The 22,746-nt window shown below is 35.0% G+C and overlaps 1 protein-coding gene across 2 annotated transcripts in view; it reads right to left on the bottom strand.

The window, feature by feature from the left end:
• Positions 1-486: 486 nt before the first annotated feature.
• The window catches only part of ANAPC10 (anaphase promoting complex subunit 10), a 109,421-nt gene continuing 87,161 nt past the window's right edge, over positions 487-22,746 (bottom strand). For both annotated transcript variants that reach the window (XM_059373190.1, XM_059373179.1), the window contains exon 5: positions 487-6,145. In XM_059373190.1, the coding sequence (XP_059229173.1) occupies positions 5,915-6,145 (231 nt within the window). In that variant the 3' untranslated portion in view covers positions 487-5,914. The remainder of the gene's footprint in view (positions 6,146-22,746) is intronic.

The raw sequence follows: 22,746 nt of genomic DNA on the forward strand, positions 1-22,746 counted from the left end.
ACTGAACTGCATCAGTGGAAAGCTAATGGCCACAAACACAGTAATTACAACAACTGAGATAGAGCTTCAATAATACATGAGGTGAAATACCATTTCCTAAAATAAAAATTCACCCAGAAAAAGGTTTCATAAGTAGAACACTTTTAAATTGGTCCAACTGTAATTTCGCCTTTATGTGCAAAATAGTAAGCTGGTTCCAGTCATCAGAAAGGACAAAAGAAGACAAATGATGGTAATGGAATCAGCAACAGAAGAAACAGAGTGTACTTTCACCTAGGGAGTCACAGTAGAAGTGGGAAAAGCCAAAACAATCTGGGCAAAAGAAGATAATCTTGGTTTAAAAGATGCTCAAGGCAAAAATGTCTGCACATAACTACTAATACAAAGTATTATTTCCCTAACACTTTAATATAACACATTTTACAAAATTTATCATTTTTAAAAGGTAATTGACAAAATAAACTAGTAACCAAGAATTCAATTAAATATTATAATAAGCCAGATTTTATTAAGAATTTTAGAGCAATAACAAGTTTCTAGAACACTAGAAGTTTACACTCATAAAAATTTATACTGTGGTGTATTAATCTAGTGTATTACATTAATTAATTACTAAGTTAGTAGTCATAATGGCTAAAAGAACAGAAGGCACGGTAACTAAAATTACTTTTCAAGATTGTCAGTGTTTTAATTGTTGCAAACTTTCAAACAAGAGTAAATGTACAAAACATCACTTAATTCTGAACACACAAATCATCTGTTTCAAATTAATTTTTACTCATAAAAACAATGTTAGTCTGGATGCAAGAACAGGCGTGAGAAGTAAATAACTAGATATTACAAATAGTCTTTCTTTAAAAAAAAAACTCCACTTTCTTCACAATGACTTCTTTAGCTTCACCTCTGTCTTCTTGAACAGAAGTCAACTTTCGCTTCCTCTACATACTTACCCATCAATTAGAGATTTTACTACTCTAATTTCTGATTTGGCTCATGAGAGATCTATTATTTCCCCATAACAGATGATATAAGCAACTGGAAAACAAGGTCTGCATCAGATTTATTTTGATCTCCTTATTAAATCTAATTTAATGCCCAATATCTACTAGTCTTTTTTTAGAGTTCTGTATTTATTAGTGTTCAATGAACTGCTGTATTTTATTATTTTTTAATTTTTAAAATTAATTTTTTTAATGTGAGTGTAGCTGGCACACAATGTTACATTTAGTTTCAGCTGTACATCTTAGTGATTTGGAAACACTGTATTTTAAAATTCCAATTTCATACAATTTCTTATGACAATATTTCCCAGGCTACTAAACTGATACTGAAAGTATCTTATATTTAGATTACATGTAAAATTTAAAAATTAAATCTTATAATTGCACAATTTGTCCAATACTCAAAAACATATACTGATTATGAATGAGTGAATTAATATGCTGTCACTATTTCATTAACTATAAAAATGGCTCTTCAATCTTAGTTTTTTATTTTCAGATCCTTTCAATAAGACAGAACTATTTCAAATCTAGCACCTCTGAATGATTACTATGTGAAACAGGCAGAATATGCTATTTTTAAATCAGCTTTATTGAGGTATAAATGACATGCAATAAACTGCACATATTTAAAGTGTATAATTTGATAAATTTTGGCACATGTATACACCTGTGAAACCAGTACTACAATCAGATTAATGAACATTTCTATCATTTCCCCAAATAGTCCCTGACTCCTTACTTCTCTCTACTCCCCTCCACACAACCATGGATCTGCTGTCATTTGATTTGTTTGTATTTTCTAGAAAAAAAAAAAAAAAAGAATCAAATAGTATGTACTCTCTTTTGTATGGCTTCTTTCTCTCTCCATAATTTTTATGAAAATTTATCCATGTTGTTGCATGTACTAACTGTTCATTTTTATTGCTGAGTACAGTATTCTATTATATGGATATATGACTATTTGTTCACATATGCTTCTACTGATCAATATTTGGGTTGTTTCCAGTTTTCAGGTATTATAAAAAAAAGCTATGTATATATTCTTTGTATAGACATATGCTTTCTTTTCTGTTGGGTAAATATCAAAAAGTAAAATGACTGGATCATATAATAGGTATATGTTTAACTTGTTAAGAAATCACTGAACTGGGACGCCTGGGTGGCTCAATAGGTTAAGCGGCTACCTTCAGCTCAGGTCATGATCCCAGTGTCCTGGGATCGAGTCCCACATTGGACTCATTGCTTGGCAGGGAGCCTGCTTCCCCCTCTCTCTGCCTGCCTCTCTGCCTACATGTGATCTCTCTCTCTGTCAAATAAATAAAATTAAAAAAAAAAAAAAAGAGGCTCTTAAGAAACTATTAGTAGGAGATAACAGAGTGGATCATGTAATGATAATTAGTCAACTTCCTTGTTTCTTTTAAGCAAAAATTTAAAAAGCATTTAGCAAGTAGTAACATTATTACTAATCAAGCCTTCTGTACTACTTATTAGATTTCTGACACTAAGACCTTATGTTTACATTAATGTTTTCCTTATCAGACTAAAGCAAAACATTTAGTACAGTACTTAGTGAATACTGCTATTATTTTCTTAATTCTCTCCTTTTCTCTTTTGTTGTTGTTGTTTTTAAGTAGGTTCCACACCCAGCATGAAGCCCTGAGATCAAGACCTGAGCTGAGATCAAGAGTTAGCTTAACTGAATGAGTCACCCAGGTTCCCCTTCCTCCTTTTCTTCTAATTTCTATCCATGTGTTTTCCTCTCTCCCACCATTTCCAGCATCCCACATCTATGTTTGGATTAATTTGCTGATCTCAAATGAAGTCTTGGTTACAGACTTTTTGGTGGCCCTACGATCACTTACCATGCATACTTCAAAGAAACAAAATGAAAATAACAATAAAACTCTTTGTGGAACTCATAGAAAGAACATTCTACTGAGTGAAAAAGTGAAAACCTTTTTTAGATTATCCATGTAAATTAGTACTTCTTGCCAGAATAAAGCATACAAATAATTATTTTCTGAACTTTACTGTTTAATGGATTAAAGACCTAAATGTGAGACCTGAAACCATAAAATTCCTAAAAGAAAACATAGGCAGTAATCTGTGGGATCAACGTAGGACACTGGCCTTAGCAATATATTTATGGATTTTTCTCCTCAGGCAAGGAAAACAAAAGCAAAAATAAAATATTAGGACTACATCAAAAATAAAAAGCTTTTATACAGATAAGGAAACCAGCAATAAAGCAAATAGGCAATCTATGGAATGAAAGAAGGTATTTGCACATGATATATCCAATAAGGAGCTAATATCCAAAATATATAAAGAACTTATATAACCAATGCCAAAAAACACACAATACAATTAAAAAATGGGCAAAGGGGCACCTGGGTGGCTCAGTCGGTTAAGCATCCACCTTGCCTCAGGTCATGATCCCAGAGCCCTGGGATCAAGGCACACGTTGGGCTCCCTGTTCAGCAGGGAGTCTGTGTCTCCCTCTACTCCTTCCCTCTGCCTGTGCTCTTGCTCTCTCTCATGTTCTAAGTAAATAAAATCTTTAAAAAAAAAAAAAAAGGAGGAAGGAAAAAATGAAACAAGATGGACTCAGGAAGCAGACAAACCAAAAAAGACTCTTAATCTCACAAAACAAACTGAGGGCTGCTGGGGGTGGGGTTAGGGATAGGGTAGCTGAGTGATGGACATTGGGGAGGGTACGTGCTATGGTGAGTGCTGTGAAATGTGTAAGCCTGATGAATCACAGACCTGTACCCTTGGGGCAAATAATGTTAATTAAAAAAATTTTTTTAAATAATTTTAAAAAAGGGACCTGACTAGACATGTTTCCAAAGAAGACATACAGATAACCAACAGAATAGATGCTAGACATCATTAATCACCCAGGAAATGCAAATCAAAACCACAATGAGATATCACTTCATTTCTGTCAGAATGGCTATTATCAAAAAGACAAGAAGTAACTAGTGTTGACAAGAATGTGGAGAAAAGGGAACCCTTATGCATTGTTGGTAGGAATGTAAATTGATACAACCACTGTAGAAAACAATATCAAGAATCCTCAAAAAATTAAAAATGGAACTAACATGGGGTGCCTGGGTGGCTCAGTCTGTTAAGCATCTGCCTTCTGCTCAGATCATAATCTTGGGGTCCTGGGATTGGGCCCCGTATCAGGCTTCTTACTCAGTGGGGAGTCTGTTTCTCCCTGTCCTTCTGTCCCTACCCCACACTCATGCTCTCTCTCTCACTCTCTATATCAAATAAATAGATAAAATCTTTACCAAAAAAAAAAAAAAAAAAAGAATTACCATATGATCCAGCAATTTCACTACTGGGTATTTACTCAAAGAAAAGAAAAATATTAAATTCAAAAAGATATATACATCCCTATGTTTTAAAGCAGACTTATTAACAATAGCCAAGATATGGAAGCATTCCAAGTGTGCATCAGCAGATGAATAAAGAAGATGTGCTATATAAATACACAGGAATGTTACTCAGCCATAAAAAAGAATGAGATCTTGCCATTCACAATATGTAGGGACCTAGAGAGTATTATGCTAAGTGAAGTAAGTCAAACAGAGAAAGACAAAGACCATCTGATTTCCACTTACAGGTGTAGTCTACAAAACAAAACAAAACTCTTAAATTCAGAGAACAAACTGGTGGTTGCCAGAGGGGAGGGGATTAGGGGGATGGGTGAAATAGGTAAAAGGGATTAAGAGATCCAGACTTTCAGATATAAAATAAGTCCTGGAGATAAAAAGTGCAGCATAGAAAATACAGTCAATAACATTGCAATAACTTTGTATGGTGAGCACTGAGCAACATATAGAATTGTTAAATCACTTTGTTACATACCTGAAACAAATATAACATTGTATGTTAACTATACTTCAATTAAAAGAAGAAGAATGAAAACTTTACTATTAAGACTTCAGTCTGAAGACTTCAGGCTTCAGCAATACAAAAACTACCAAGGTATCTTTCCCAAATAAGAACTAATCTGGACAAGTTCTGTGGCTAAATAACCATCCTCCTAAAAATTAATAGATACAAGGGGGAAAAAACCATAGAGAATCAAATCTACTCATTTTAAACCATGGAAAGAAAACACATTTAAGCCCCTTTAAAATATTTTTGTATACAGAGAACAATCTCATACATTTTAAAAATTTTTATGAGACACATTATCCCTCAAGGAATGCTTTAGTGTCAGACACAAATTTGAATTGAACTGTTCTATAAGCAGCACTAGAACTGGGATAAATAGCAGATGATACTGGCAATCTCTGACCCAGTATCAGGATACAGAGAACCCTGGGATTAAAAGTATTTCATGGAAGTAATTACAACACAATTAACTATGTTCTCCAAATCAGAATGGTTCTCATAAGACACCTAATGCTAAGCCTATTTTGACATTGTTTTTTAAAAGGCCCAGTATTAAAAGAATAAGCTTCCTCTAGAAAGAAAAAAAAAAAAAGAAGAAGAAGAAGAAGAAGAATTTTGGCCTAGTAAAGATAGTATTTATTGATAAAACATAGTATTGTTTCCAAACATGAAATAAACCATTACTCTAATGGACGTTCACAATAATCACTTAGTTGGTAAGTTATGTTACCTCTTAAAATTTTCAGTTCAATTGTTTTTCTTTTGATATAATGAAAAATTTAATGATTGGCTTTAAATCCTTTTTTAATAATGTAAAATATGTGAGCTTCATTATATGTTAAAGAAAATAAAAATCATATGACCCAAAATCCATTTATTAAAGTTACAATAAAATACTCTTTAATGCATACAAAACTGCAAAATAAAGATTCCAGATATAATATTTACTGACGAGATAAAACAAAGATATTTTTAATGACTTTTGTTCTGTATTAAGGTCACCTTATTGAACGATACATCATGAAATCGATAGTTGTACATCTAGGAAATTTACCAATGGAGCTCTCTTCCACTGGTGTGTATATTTTAATTTGTCTCATGTGGGTGTCTCTTCCATTTTGATGATTGGCTAGAACTGCAATCTGTATCATGAATGTGCGAGTTGGCTTCTTATGATTATCAGTTAAGGGTACATGAATCCAGCCACTTGGTTCCACCAATTCAAGTTGCTGCCAAGAAAACAGAAGTCAGATTATGTTTTCACCCAATTAAGGATACTATAATAAATGCATTCTAAAGTTGACTTATAATTAACCATTTGCTCATCGAGAGAATGACAATATGATAAAAACCCATTACCACTTATTTGGCACTTTTACATCATGGTCCATTTTTACATTTGCTAATAAGCACTCTGCATGTACCACATTAGGAGACAAAATAAAAATAGATGTATGCAGTCTTAGTGTTTATAGAAACTTGTATAACATACAAGTTTCAAATCAGACACGTATACATGTATACAGCCAATGGAAGACCATGTTGATGTAAGTAGGAAAAGAATCTAACATTATGCTTCAGGTATACTTTATTTCAAGGACCATACCTGAACACACTTAATAATAAATTAGATTCTATAAAAACTATAAGAATATTAATAAAAAACACAACCATTAAAAAAAACCAAAGCTTTGTTTCTTGAACAACAGTAAGTGATTTATCTAGTCTGCATGATACTCTAAATCTAAAACCTAGATTTTTAATAAGAAATGCCAGATAAATTTTTTTAATTCTTAATTTTATTTTAATCAAACAATCCTTTAACAAGGGGAAAAAAATCAAAAGTCAAAAGGTAAACCTAAGTTTCTAAAAGTTCTTCTAAAGTTATGAGTTTTTAAAAGATAAATATTGATTTCTAAATAACCTTAATTGTTGAACACATATAAACTATACACATCACCAAACATCTAGGTTTACCTATCAACACAGCCAAATAGCAGTATCAAAGAATCTAAATCTGGATTCCACACATTATTCTACAAAACAATTAAGTGAACACCACTGTGTCTTCCTCTTTTCCTTCCCTTTCTCCCTCTTCTTTTTCTTTCTTTCATTCTTCTTCATTTTTCTCTTCTTCCCCCCACCACCTCCTTCCCTCCTTCTTTCTTCATTCTTACATTCTCTTTTTTATAGAGAAGGGTGGGTTGACAAAAGTAGAGATGTGGACAAGATAAAGAGAAAAGGAATCCTAAAAAGGGTAATTATTTTTAAGACTGAATGATATCTCCTTTTAACTACAGAATGTAAGAATGAATAGATCTTTACTCCTTGTGGTATTTTTAGTCAGTGGTTTTTGTTGTTGTTGTTATTAAATTTGCATTAGCACTAACTTAAAGTGGACCAGATATATCTGGTTTCCATCACTAGCCTTTTACTCAACTAGGTAACAAATAGTTATTGAGTACTTAAAATGTTCAAGGTATTTTTCTAAGTATATTTAAGCATACAAAACATGAATAAGGCCTTCTTCCTAACCTTAAAACATGCTCAGAGGTGGACAAACAACCTTCATTTGTTTCAGTCAGTTTGCTCAAGTATAAAATAATTGCAAAAGTTATCCTCCAAGTGTCCCTTCCATCCAAGTTATCATCCAAGCTGTCCCAAATGCCAGCTCTGGCATTTAATGATTCTAAATAAAAGAAAGATATGATAAGCAGAATAATGGAACCTCAAAGATGTCCCTGTCCTTCCCCCAAAACCTGCGGTTACCTTAACTTCCATGGCAAACAGGGCTTTGCAGATGTAATTAAGTTAACGATCCTTAGATAAGATTATCCTGGACTTCCTAGGTGGGCCTAATGTAATCACAAGGCCCCTTATAAAAGGAAGGCAGGAGAGACAAGAGGAGATGTGATGGTGGAAGCACAGGCTGGAGTGATGTGACCATAAGTCAAGAAAAGTAGGCAGCCTCTAGAAATTGGATACGGCAAGGAAGAGTTTCCCTCAAAAAATCCCCGTGAAAGAAGCCAGCTGGCTGACACTTTGATTTTAATTTGTAAGACCCATTTTTGGATTTAATGTCCTCTAGAACTGTAATGTAACAAATCTATGTTGTTTTAAGCTACTACCTGTGTGGTAATTTGTTACAGCAGATAAAGTAAACTATTATAATAGATATTTGTAGTTCAGAGAACTACAGGAGTTCAGAGAAGGAAGAAAGATCTTCTGGGTGAAAGAAGAAACTATTCTCAAGGTAAATGTACTATAATGAACTTCAACAATGAACAAAAAGTAAAACTAAGATTCTAAATTCAACTCCTTAATAACAAAATGCTTTTGACAAATGTAACCATTATTTCTGGTAGACTCAATGTTATTTTCCTAGCATATCTTCAGTGCTCACTGTACTGAAAGTTATACCAAGATTTTGCAGCAGGAGGGAGCTGTCTGGCTGATGCTGGTGTCCCTGAAGGAAGTGCCCCAAGGGGCTGGTATACAGAACTCTTGAGGAATGGGAGCCAAGTGGCTTATGGTGCTGACTTTTCTGACATAGGCTTCACTAAGCTGGTACTGAGTGTTAGAAAAACTGCAAAATGGACTTAGGTGTAGCTATGGGAAAGAAGTGCTGCTGTGAAGAAACACTGCTGAGATAATGGAAAGCAAACAGGACACAAAGACAAGGAAGTAAGTCTCTTTTTCCTCTTCTTGCCATGCAGTCTCTCTCTAGCCCACCTTTTTACCAGAGCTTAACAGATATGCAAGGGCTCTACACACATCAAATCTTTACTGAGCAACTGTTATGTGCCAAACAATGTTCTAGGGACTGAAAACAAAGAAACAAAAAATACAGTGGCAAATAAGACAGAACAACACCTGAAAAAAATAGGATTTAAACATGACTGTAAGACTTCAAGAAAGAAACTATAATAAAAATACTGGTAGTGAGGAAGAAACAACAACAAAAATAGTCAAAAAGAATAAATCAACATGTTTATAAAATAAAATGTAAATGTCAATAATAATTTCTCAAAAAGAATGCTAATGATAGTAAATAGCAGCAAGCTCTTACCTAGCACTATTATGTGCCAGGTAATGTTCTAAGTCCAATAAGTATATTAATTACTTAATCCTAGCAATGAGGAGGGTAATGTGATTATCCTGATGTCACAAATGAAACAATCGAGACTCAGAAAGATTAAGTAATTTCCGTGAAGTCACACAGCTGGTAAGTGGCAGAGCTGAGATTCAAACAGGTAGCGTGATCCCAGGGACTGTGCTTTTAAAAACATACTGTGTTTTATATTATATAAAGATAATAACTTAGGAGTAATAATTTTATCTGAAATCCCATCTTATACAAATAAAACATGAATTAAATAAAACATGCGTAGGAGAGAATTCCCCACTAACCATACAATTTCCTTTATATCCTACACATAAATAAACATAGACGCATAGGACATGAAGGGAATTATAAAAAGAACAATAACAGAATTAAAAACAGAATTTCAATTTCAAAATCTTTAGAGAGGAAAAAGGTAAATAGTATTATATATACTAAAATAAAGTTTTTAAAAAGGACATGGCAGGATGGTATACAGAAAATATAAAATAAGTTCATAAAAGATGTATACATGCATCAAACACTGCCTTTAAAAAAACTCAGGTTCTTGGGGCACCTGGGTGGCTCAGTGGGTTAAAGCCTCTGCCTTCGGCTCAGGTCATGATCCCAGGGTCCTGGGATTGAGCCCCGCATTGGGCTCTTTGCTCAGCAGGGAGCCTGCTTCCTCCTCTCTCTCTGCCTGCTTGTGATGTCAGTCTGTCAAATACATAAATAAACTCTTAAACAAACAGCCAGGTTCTCGGGGCACCTGGCTGGCGCAGTTGGTGGAGCATGAAACTCCTGATCTCAGGAATGTGAGTTTGAGCTGCATGTTTGGTATGGAGACTACTTAACAATAACCTCTTTTTTAAAAAAAGGGGTTCTCTTGAAGATATTATTACCAGTGAAATGTACCAGTCACAAAGAAACAAATACTGCATGATTCCTCTCGCAAAAGAGACCTAGCTAGTGTAGTCTAACTCAGATACTGAGAGTAGAATGACAGTTGCCAGGGGCTGCAGAGAGAGGGGAATGGAGTGTTAGTGTTTAATGGGTATGGAGTTTCAGTTTGGGAAGATAAAAAAAAAAACTTGTGGAGGTGGATGATGGTGGTGATGGTTGCACAACAATGCACTTAATGCTACAAAACTGTACTTATGAATGATTAAAATAGTAATTTTTTTTTTAATTTTACCACACAAAAACTCCAGCTCAAAAAAAAAACCCCAAATCATGTAGTGATATCGAAAGCCTAAAACACTCCTGATGGGAGTGTAAAATGGTGCCACCACTTTGGAAAATCATTTCACAGCTCCTCAAGTGATTAAACATAGTTACCATATGACCTAGCCACTCTACCTTCGGATATATACCCCAAAGAAATGGAAACATATGTTCACCCAAAAGTATGTACACAAATGTTTACAATAGCATGATTCATAATAGTCAAAAGATGTAAACAACCTAAAAGGCCTGAAGTTGATGAATGGATAAACAAAACAGGATATACCCATACAATGGAATGTAATTTGGCAATAGAAAGAAGTGAAGCACTGATATATGCATAACACAGATGAACCATGAAAATAAGTGAAATAAACTGGTCACAAAGGACTACACTGTAGGATTCCATTTATATGAATGCCCAAAGTAAGTACATCCATACAGACAGAAAGTAGATTGACAACTGCTTAGGGGCTAAGTAGTGGCGGGGGGGTGTTGGAAGTGACTACTTACCGCCTTTGGGGTAATAAAAATGTTCTAAAACTGGTGATGGTTGTACAACTCCATGAACGCACTAAAAACCAATGGTTATACATCTTAAATTGATTAGCTGTATAGTATGTAAATTATATATCAAAAAGATATACATATCATCTATAATAGGCAAATCTTTGTTTTAACACAGTGATTAAGAAATATTCTAAATACAAGCAAATGGTAAAAATATACTTGACAGATGAAATCAAAGAAAAAACAGAGGGGGGCGCCTGGTGGCTCAGTCAGTTAAGTGTCTGACTCTTGATCTCAGCTCAGGTCTTGATCTCAAGGTCTTGAATTCAAGACCCATGTTGGGCTCCACATATTTTAAACAAAACAAAACAAAACCCAAAAGTAAAGCTATAAATATTAAATAATTCTTAGGTTTTTCTGGGGAAAAACACGAGGATAGGAAAAGTTAGAATCTGAAAGAGAAAAATGGGGGCAGGAGTACAGCTGATAATTCTAGATAGTGAAATCTAGTATAAAGTGTTATTAAATAAATGGTATGGTACTGCATTTAATTATCAATAGGTGGACCAGTCAGGATGCTTTTGGCTGCAGGGAGCATAAAATCTAACTCAATGACACTTAAACAATGAGGAATTTCAGCATCTCATGCAACAGGAATGTCTGAGTTAACAAGGTCATGGGGTATGTTCATTTAAAATTTCAAGGATGCTCTCTAATTGGTCCTTTCATCTTTTCATTCTTCCAGATGGATTAGCATTATTCCCAAACTGGCTTCCCTTGTAGTAGTCACTTGATGGCTGTAGCACTCCAGCAGAGGCAGAAAGTAAAATACTACTCACCTCTTGGATCTTTTTTTTTTTTTTTAAGAATAAAGCACACCTTCTCAGAAGCTCTTGTTAAATATTCATCCTTCACTTAATCATCAGAAGAGGAATGGGACCACCATGATTGGTTTGGCTCAATTAGTACTCACCCCCTGGGTACGGGGATAGTGACAGTACATGGCCACTTTCTGGAAGGTAGGGAGTTGAATAAAATTGGAGTTCTATCAGAATAAAGGTTAGGGAGAATGTATATTGAGTAGAAAAACTAACAGCCACAGTGAAGAAAAGATGGCTTTCAAAAACTTGTATGGCAACAACTTATTATTTAATAAAAAGTTTAGATTTCAACTTTATACTAAAGTCAAAAGTAAGTTATTAAAGAATTAAGTATCTATACAAGTAGTATTAGGAAAAATATATAAGATCATGTTTATAATCTTCTGGTAGGGTTCACCTTCTAAACCAATGATGAAGGAAGAATATAAATTTAACTACAATGAACATCAAAGACTTCTGTAAGGCTAAAAATAAAGAATAAAAAGTTAGCTGGGAGAAAAACATCTAAATTTCACAACAAAGGAATGATATCTTAGAAATAATTTTGAGGGGTGCTTAGGTGGTTCAGTCATCCAGTGCTTACCAGCACCCAACTCCTGATTTCAGCTCAGGTTATGAGACTTGAGTCCTACACTGGGCTCCATGCTGGGTATGGAAGCTACTTAAGATTCTGTCTCTTTCTCTCCCTCTGTCTCTCCTCCCCAATTCTCTTCCTCTCTTAAAGGAATAGATAAATAATCTTAAGGAAAAAAAAACAACAAAATTGACATACACCATGCACAGTCTATAAACACAAAAAAGGAGAAAGGCAATGGGCCAACAAACATAAGGAAATTGTTCAATCTCAATAATTAAATAGATACAAGTTAAATATATAAATAAAACATCTTACACTGTTGGTAGGAATATAAGCTGGTACAGCCACTCTGGAAAATAGTATGGAGGTTTCTCAAGAAGACAGAGCTAAGCTATGACTTAGCAATTGCACTATTGGGTTATTTACCCTGAAGATACACATGTAGTGAAAAGAAGGGACACCTGCACCCCAACATTCATAGCATCAATGTCCACAATAGCCAAACTGTGGAAAGAGCCAAGATGTCCCTCAACAGATGAATAGATAAAGAAAATGTGGCTCATATATAAAATGGAATATTATTCAGCTATCAGAAAGGATGAACACCTACCATTTACACTCAAGTGGATGGAAATGGAGGGTATTATGCTAAGTGAAATAAGTTGATCAGAGAAAGACAATTATCATGGAGTTTCACTTATACGTGGAATATAAGAAATAGCACAGAGGCTCATAGGGAAAGGAGGGAAAACCGAATGAGAAGAAATCAGAGAGGAAGAAGAACCACGAGAAATTCCTGACTCTGGGAAACAAATGGGGGGTTGTGGAAGGGAAAGTGGGTGGAGGGATGGGGTAACTGGGTATTGGGCATTAAAGAGGGAAGGTGATGTAATGAGCACGGGTGTTAGACACAACTGATGAATCACTGAACATTACATCTGAAACTAATGATGTACTATATGTTGGCTTTGAATTTAAGTTAAAAATAATCTATCATATTGGTAAAGATTAAAATAATTAAGAACACCAATTACTGGTGAGGGTAGGGGAAATGTACTCTCATGGAGTTATATGGAAATTAAATAGGTATAACCTTTCTGAAGAGAAATTTGGTAATACCTCTCAAAATTTTAAATATAACTATTCCTTAACAGAGTAACTTCACTTCTGGAACTATAGGGAAAAACTTAATGGCACAAGGATTATATATATATATATAATAATATTCATAATTGCAAATAAGTTAAATCACTACCATTTAACTACCCTGGTGACTTATGCTCTTGACTAGTCTCTTCCTACAACGGGTTAGGATTCGCTTTTGCAACCAACAGAGTATGTTACAAGTGACAATGAGAGACTTTGCAGGTATATCATAAAAGGCACTACAGCTTCTCTTGTGCCATTCCTTCTGGGAGAAACAGCTACCATAACATGAATACACTCAAGAAGACCCCAGGAGAGATCCATGTGTAGACAAACCTAGACCCAACCTACCAGCCACATGAGTGAACCACTTTAGAAGTGGATTGATTCTCTAGTCTCGGTCAGCCTAACTGACATAGGATTATAGCTGCATGAGAAACTGTTAGAGAGAAATGGCCAGCCAAGATCTTTCCAAATTCCTGAATGGAAATCACGAAAAATACAAATGATTACTGTTGTTTAATACCGCTAAGTTTTAGGTTATTTGTTATACAGCACTAGTAAAACAGAGTAGTTAAATAAAAAAAATGGTCGATATCCTGGAATATCTTATAGCAACAAGTAAAAATGCTGTATCTCTAAACGTATTTGCAGTTATTTGCAGCTATCTCTGGTTAATTTTAAAAACCAAAGTACTAAATAACTCTTCTATGATCTTACATATTTTTTATACATTATTTCTGTATGGATAGAGAAAAGTCTAAGGATATTCACCAAAATACAAATAGACAATATATATAATGGTGAGAATACAGACTATTTTCTTTTTTTTTTCAATTTTTTAAAAAAGATTTTATTTATTTGACAGAGAGAGAGCGAGCGAGCGCACAAGGACGGGGAGCGGCAGGCAGAGGGAAAAGGAGAAGCAGAGTCCCTGCTGGAAGGGAGCCCAACATGGGGCTTGATCCCAGGACCATGGGATCATGACCTGAGCTGAAGGCAGTTGCTTAACTGACTGAGCCACCCAGGTACCCCTTACCTATGTTTTTCGTAATAAACATGTATTTATCTTTTTTAAAAAGCTATTTTTAATTTGATGGTGGCTGGGGGAGGAAAAATTTTCAGAAAGTTTTAGTACCTGAATTTAGTATCTCATTGGTAGTACTCCTTTCCTCCACTAATAGATTCATCTTTCTTGGTGATTTTTACACCCATAGAGATAATCCATTTAACAATCTGGATTCTCCTTTCCTCAATTTCTTCACTTCCAATAGTTTTGATTTCTGCCTTAGTTATGCCTCCACAGTCATATTCTGTACTTGATCGTGAGCAATGGCTGCAATATAACTGAAATGTTGACTTAAAATATCCCCAGCTCCAGGCTCCTAAGTTACTGCCTTTCTCTAGTGATCTCCATGGCAATAATATTACCCCCAGCAAAATCGCTATACTATTGATTCCACCTACTTTTTTAACTGTCCATTAATCCATTCAATCTTAGTTCCCACTTTATCTCAATGACATCCAATAGCTCATCATAATAATCAATCTCTTTACACACTTAAATTACATGTCCCTCTCTCACTATTTTTTCTTCTTCTTCTTTTTTTTTTTTTTTAAAGGAAAATAACAATCCTGGTTAAATTCAACTCTCTGCTTATTCTATTCCTATTGAAGAAAAATAATCAACCGTGCTAACTGGTTCTCACTTTAATTCAAGACGACAAGTGTCCATTCAAGTATCTATTTAGCACCATGCCAAATTCCTACTACATATCCCTTCAGAAAATTTGGTTTCACTGTCTCTGGGATTTTCTCCTCAAATCCTAACACCTCCTCTAATCTTCTCTCTCTGAGCTAATATCTTATTTCATTAAGAAAACAGAGACAATCAGAAAAAAAAATTGCATCTTCCCATCAGCTGTTACACAGTAAAAAGTTTAAAAAAAAAAAATGCTCCCCGACTTTCCTGAGGCCAGTTCTTCCATTTGCCAAAAGATCCTTTTGCAAAGATTTTCCCAACCAAAGATTCTGCTTCCTAATAAACATTCTCTCTCCAAATCATTTTCTCTTCTCCACTGGATCACTGTCAGCAGCATTTGAACAGGCCATAATATTTGTCATTTTAAAAATTAAAAATAAAACCCTTTCTTAATCCTATGTCTTCCTCCACTTAGCAGAACAATTCTCTGTTCCCTTTTATTGCAAAACTCCTTTAAAAAGTTTATTTGTTTATTTTTTTACCTGCTAGTTATTTTTATCCCCCTCCAACATGAATTTTGTCCCCACCACTGAAACCAATCTTTGACCAGTCTGGTCAAGGTCACCAGGGACCCCCAACTTGCCAAATCAATTTCCTCTCAAAACAGTTCTTTGATAAAGTTTATTATTGAATTCTGGGTTTTATCTAATGATTTTACCTAATGATCCTAACAACAATATCTATTTATATTTAACGTTTTAAGACTTTTAAACTTTACGTAATATTGTAGTTTATATACAGTTTTGTACACAAAATACATAAAATGGTTTACTAAAGATAGTTAAGAGTTCTAAATTACAGAGAAAATAAGCGGTAACTTGGTATAGATAAACTTAAAGATTAATACAGTTAAGACTTACTAATGCAAAGTTAAATACTTGAAGTTATGTGCTTAAAAATACATCTACCTGAGTGAACCTGGAAAGAGATCCTTCCCAAGTCAAGCCTATGATAAGACCACAACCCTGGTACATCTTAACTACAGCCCTTGAAAGATCCTGGGCAGACGATGCAGCTATGATATGCCTAGATTCCTGATTCAGAGAAACCGTGAGATAATAAGTATATGTGTTTTAACCCACTAATTTTGTGGCAATGTGTTACACAGAAGCAGAAAACTAATACATATGGGCATCAGATGAATAATGAATATTGAAAATTTATATGACTAGTGAAAATTCCACGTTAAAAAATGTCTAGGGTTTTATGAGTTTATAACTAACCCAAATAGATATAACAAACTGAGACAATTCCTAATGTTAATTTGAAATAAATATTTCTTCAACATTTCATTTTGGGGCACCTGGGTGGCTCAGTCCGTTAAGCATCCGACTCTTGGTTTCAGCTCAGGGTCCTGGGATTGAGCCCCATATCGGGCTCTGCGCTCATATAGGGTCTGCTTGTCCCTCTTCCTCCCATCCTGCTCTTTGCCCATGCTCTCTCAAATAAATAAATATTTTCTTAGAGATTTTATTTATTTATTTGACAGAGAGAAAATGAGAGAACACAAGCAAGGGGAGTGACAGCAGGAGAGGGAGAAGCTGATTCCTGACTGAGTAGGGGCCCCAATGCAGGGCTTGATTCCAGGACCCTGGGACCATGACCTGAGCTGAAGGCAGACACTTAACTGACTGAGCCACCCAGGCGTTAAACAAATATATAAATATTTTTTAAAACCACACTTCATTTCATTATTTGACCATGATCTTTAGTTAATTAGTTACTTCTTAAATATGTGTTAGAGGCAACTATAGTAGGTAGGTATTCCACCTAGTGGCAGGATGAGCCATGTAATGGACCACAGCATCAGCCCTACTGCCAGCCCAGAGCCTACTAAGTTACCTCTGACCAGGAGCCACCATCTTTCCTTAATACTAGCTGCTATGGTGCAAAGTCTACAATGGTAAAAACTATGTGCTAATACAATCCATTAGAGATTCTCTACGAAGGTATCTCTTGGCCTGGCTCTGGGATCTTCTGCTTCTGATCACCAGTCTAAGTCATTTATTTCCTCTACTCTGGCTACAATTTGTTTTAAGAGCAGATGTACCCCTCCAAGGATACACTGCTTAACTCCACCATAAACAATGCTTACATTTAAAAAAAAAAAAAGTCATTTATCAATAAAAATCATATGAAATATTAAATACAAATTGTTTATCTGTCCTTTGCTATTGATAATCACATATCCATGGAAAATTAATGAAATAAGGAATAACTACTCGATAGTAATTTTGATAAAGTTGTCCTCTACTCTCCACTCTCACTATCTTTTCCTCCTTCATTAACCACGGCTGTGACTTGATAAAATTCTATAGAATTTCAACAAGAACTGTCAACACACAAAGCAGCAGATTCTGGAATTTTAACCATCCTTTCACTTATGAAGGAATAGACCCAGTTAACAGCAATGATGACCTACTTGTAGAGAAAAAAAAAAGTCTAATATAACCCAAAAGAAACTTCAGAAGTTCCAAATGTGCTAAAAGTAAGAATACCACAAAAGCAGCCTAACAAGAAAGAAAGAATCTGACTGGAAAAGCTCAGTATGTAAAGCAAGCTTTTTGCGCTAGTGAAGACGGCAGCTACGTAAGAAGGTGATTTTGAGGTTAAAACCAGTCACCTTGCTACAGATTGTCAAGACATTCATTTTGTATCCTAAGTCAGAAAAAGTTTCTACACAGACAAATTTACCCCAGAATGAGTTCCTAGAGAGTTAAGCTTAAATTGCTTAATTGGTTTTAAAGTGCCCTGTTTAAAAAGAGAGAGAGAGAGAGAAGAGCTTAATGAAAACAAAAGAACTAGCAGAGTGTTCTACTAATCTACATAAATAATTCTAAATAAATTTGAAATTAATGTCATTTAAAAGCAGTAATTTCATCAAAAGCCCAAAATGGTAAAGAAATGTTAAGAAGAAACTGCAGAAAATTTCTGGACAACAACAGAACTTGAGAAGCCAAGTTATCCAGACTTAACTAACATTAAAAAGAAAACCAGTAAATATAAATATATGCATATATACATACTAAAATTATGCTTCCATTTTAGTTTATGTTTCAGTTGTAAAGAAAGGCTAGAAGTCTTCTCTAACGAATTATCAAGAAATGATAGCAATAGATAAAAGTATGTAGTATAGTGTCTTTTTGGAGATCAAAAATAAAAGTAGGATAGGGATGGCTGGGTGGCTCAGTCGGTTAAGCATCTGCTTTCAGCTCAGGTCATGATCCTGGGATCCTGGGATCCTGGGTCCCTGAATTGGACTCCTTGCTCAGCAGGGAGCCTGCTTCTCCCTCTGCCTGCTGTTCATCCTGCTTGTGCTCTCTCTCTCTCTGTCACACACACAAATAAATAAAATCTTTAAAAAATTTTTGAAGTTAAAAAATAAAAGCAGGATAACTTTATTACTGTATAATTTTTAAGTTATCCCAGAGGAGTGTTACAATATTTAATAAGTGTCATTATTGCTCAATCCATAGGATACTTTTCAATTTGAAAAGTTTTTTATTTGAAAAGTTTTTTTTTATCCTTTCTATATAACTTGTTGCAACCTCCTTGTTGAAATGTTCTCATGGCCTCTGTGATTTCCTCTTCTTCAGATATTCCTACTACCTTTCTCTCTCTCTCTCTCTCTTTTTTTTTTTTTTTTTTGGTCTTTGTGGCGATTACTTGTCTGTTCCTTAACTGTTATATTCCTCATAGCTCAGTCCTAAAGCTAGTCTCACAACAGAGTCCATAATTGTTCAACAAAATCATATCCAGACCTATGACTTCAGATACCTCAAGTGGCTATATGCTGATGACTCAAATTATTCTAATCAATAAATGTAATAGAAAGTATATTTATGGATCCTTATTGATTTTTGCTTCTAATTATATTGACTTCATTTTTATTCTTATTAGGTGGCCGGGTATCATATTACACAGACAGCACTTACAAAATGAGGTCCAGTGTATTCACAGTCTCTGCCTTTCAATCAGACTCATAAAACATCAAAAACTGTCCAACATAATCATATCAAGACCTATGACTTCAGATACCTAAAGTGGCTATACGCTGATGACTCAAAATTTTATAGTTCCTTTTTAAGAGGCAACTTCTGAAGGGATCGGTGAAGGACCTACAGAAAGCAAGGCAAAACAGAAAGATTCCACTATAGAAGCCACATGAGAAAGGTCTGGGCTTTAGAAGTGCCTCTTTTAGATAGAAGAGAATGGCAGTTTGTAGCAGATCAATGTTCCTGCTGAAAATAACTATATAGGTAAAATACAGTCATTATTTTAGAGTTACCAGAGAGCTGCTGAAGCAAAGAGGACTAGAGGAGGCCAGGATCCTGGGGAAGAGAGAACCTGAGAGGTTCCTGTCTCTCTGCACCCATTTCAATCATGGGGGGGGGGGGGGCATTTATAGATTCTGGGATGAGCAAGATGCTGAGAACTGTGGTTTTGTCCAGGCAGAGAGCTGCTTCTTGAAGTCAGAGAAACATGCAGAGCTATTATTAGTAGTCTTTCAGAAAAGACAAAATAAGAAACTTAAAGAGTTTCAGGCACAGCTGTGATGTAAGGGTATTAAAGAACAGAGGTAGACAGAACCTTACCCAAATTGCAACAAAGCCTCAACTCAACTTGGAGACTGAAAGGAGTAAAGCTGCTCTATCTATCTAGCCCAGGAAAAAGCAAACTCTTTTCTAGAGAGAGAAAATATCAAGAGCAATACTGCCCAGCAGAAAATTAGTGTGGGCCACAAATGTGACCCACATACATAATTTAAAAATTTCTAATAACCACATTTTTAGAAAGTAAAAAGAAATAGGTCAATTTTATATTTAGTATATACAAAATAATATTTTAGATTGTTATTTAAAAATTAATATAGTTGACTTTGCTAATAGAAGGGAGAAAAATCATAAAATTATATTTCAAATGCAAAAAACATTAGAAAAGTTCAATACCCATTTTTAATTTTAAAATTCTTAGCAAATAAGAACAGAATGTAATCTCCTTAATATGAAAAATAGCATCTTTTGAACAAATAACCTACAGCATTCATATACAATGGTGAAACCCTGAAAACTTTTCCGATGAAAATAAACAAAACAAGGGGTACCTGGGTGGCTCAGTGGGTTAAGCTTCTGCCTTCGGCTAGGGTTGTGATCTCAGGGTCCTGAGATCAAGCCCCACATCAGGCTCTCTGCTCAGCAGGGAGCCTGCTTCCCCCTTCTCTGCCCGCCTCTCTGCCTGCTTGTGATCTCTGTCTGTCAAATAAATAAATAAATAAAAATCTTAAAAAAAAAAAAGAAAGAAAGAAAAGAAAAGAAACAAAACAAGATTATCACCATTTCTCTCTCTCTCTCTCAGGTGACCCTGAGCCACCCAGGTGCCCCTCACCACTTCTATTTAACACTGTACTGGAGGTGTCAAGCAGGGAAATACTGGAAGGAAAATGGAAGGAAATGAAGGCAAGAGGAGTAGGAGGAAGGAGATAGGATGAAAAGGATAAGCGAAGAAAAAAAATAACATTTGGAAATTATATATGATTGCATATCTAGAAATCCAAAAGAATCTATAAACGATTAGGATTAATAAGAAAATTTAACAACATCTGGATATAAGGTCAATATAAAGTTGTAACTAAAAGAACATGGAAAGATAGAGTAATAGACCCAATGGAACAGCTTCGAGACTTTAGAAACAGACTTACACATTTACAGTCATTTGATTACTGTCAGAGATGGCACTCTGGTGCAACAGAGGAAAGATGCTCTCTTCAATGATGCTGGCTAATTAGGGCTTCCATTTGAAGGGGTAAAAAACCCATAATAATCTTGATGCTTATATTTTTCACCATAAACAAACATGAGCTCCAGATGGATTTTGATCTAAATGTCAAAGGTAAAATGTCAGAAGGACATTATTTCTTCTTCCAGAAGAACATAACATGTACCTTAAAGGAGATAAAATTTTCTTAAACAGGGCATAAAATGCACTAATCAATAAATATTGATCAGCTATCTTAAAATTAAGAGCTTTTGTTCATTGTAAGACACAATAAAGAAAGTGCAAAAAACAAGCCACAGACTGGGAAATATTATGCCTATATCAGCAAGGGACACCTATCTTGAAAATACATATAAAAGAACCACTACAAATCAAAGAGGTATATACCCAACAGAAATGCATATAGATGTTCAAGAGTATACACTCAAATGTTCACAGAAGCACCAACTGTAATAGCCAGACTATCCAAATACAGACCAACAGTCAAATAGATAAACTGGAACGAAGTCACCAAACGGAATATTCTTACCCAATGAGAAGAAATAATCTATAACTACTCAACTATATTATATGCATGACTCTCACAAGCATGTTGGATAAAAGAAACCAGACCCAGAAAAGTATAGGCACAGGGTGACTGGCTGGCCTGGTCTGAAGAGCATGCCACTCCTGACCTCACAGTCATGAGTTCAAGCCCCATGTTGGATGTAGAGCTCACTTAAAAAAAAAAAAAAAAATATATATATATATATATGTGTGTGTGTGTGTGTGTGTGTGTGTGTGTGTGTGTGTGTATGTAGGCACAATATGATTCCATCTTTATAAAGTAAAACATCACAAAATAAAAACAAAAAAAGATTTAAAAAATGCAGATGAAAGTAATCTATACTGTTAGAAGTCAGAATAGTGATTAGCCTTGAAGGAACATAAGGAAACAAAGAGGGTTTCTGGATTTTTATTTGGCTGCTGGTTATATGGTATGCTCTGTTAGTGTAAATTCAGGGAGTTTTTCACTTATGATATTGGGGTTTACTGTTTCAATATAAAAATTTAAAGTTTAAAAAAAAGACCCAGGCCTTTCTGCTCTGTCATGTTCAGAGCGTCCGTGATGTCTGCAGCAGCTGCATCATGTTCTCACACAACAATGTCCAAAAAGGCTTTCTCCTCTTTTAATTATGAAGGAAAATATTTTCCAGAAGCTATCAGATTTCCCATTGGCCATGTCTGGATCACATGTCTAAGTACTAACTGAAAGGAAAGTGGAAACGGAGAATCAGGCATTTTCTATTTTTACAGTGGAAAGTGATCTCCACTGGCAGAGAAGAAGATGGAGGAATGCTGCATAGGTAATCAACACTATCTGCCACTCAGGATTATTATTAATGGCCTTTTAACTAGTCTTGCCAGAGTCACTTGTTATCCTCCAGTCTAAGATTAGCAGAAGAGTCATTTCATAAAAATTAAAGATGAAAACCTTTCATTAACTTCTTATTTCAGTGAGAATAAATACACAATCCTTAATACAGTTGATAAGGCCCTGCGTGATCTGGTCTCTGCTTACCTCTTCAGCCCTATCCTGAATGGTCTCTCATCTATATTTTAGCCATATAACCTAGAGTAATCCAAAAACAAATTTACACTGTACAGGAAACTGCCTCTGAAAATATTCCAAACATGGAGAGATGACAGATATTAATTGTATGTCATTTAAAATGGGTCAACTGTCATGGATATATACCATCATGGATATCTATGGTTGTATATATGGGAGCAAAAGTTTTTTAAATTTTTAATGATTAACGATCTGCTTGGAAGACAAGAAAACAAAAGAGATAGAAAATCAGTGGCTCCGG

The sequence above is a fragment of the Mustela nigripes genome, chromosome 1 (genome assembly GCF_022355385.1).
Source record: "Mustela nigripes isolate SB6536 chromosome 1, MUSNIG.SB6536, whole genome shotgun sequence".
NCBI classification, from domain to species: domain Eukaryota; kingdom Metazoa; phylum Chordata; class Mammalia; order Carnivora; family Mustelidae; genus Mustela; species Mustela nigripes.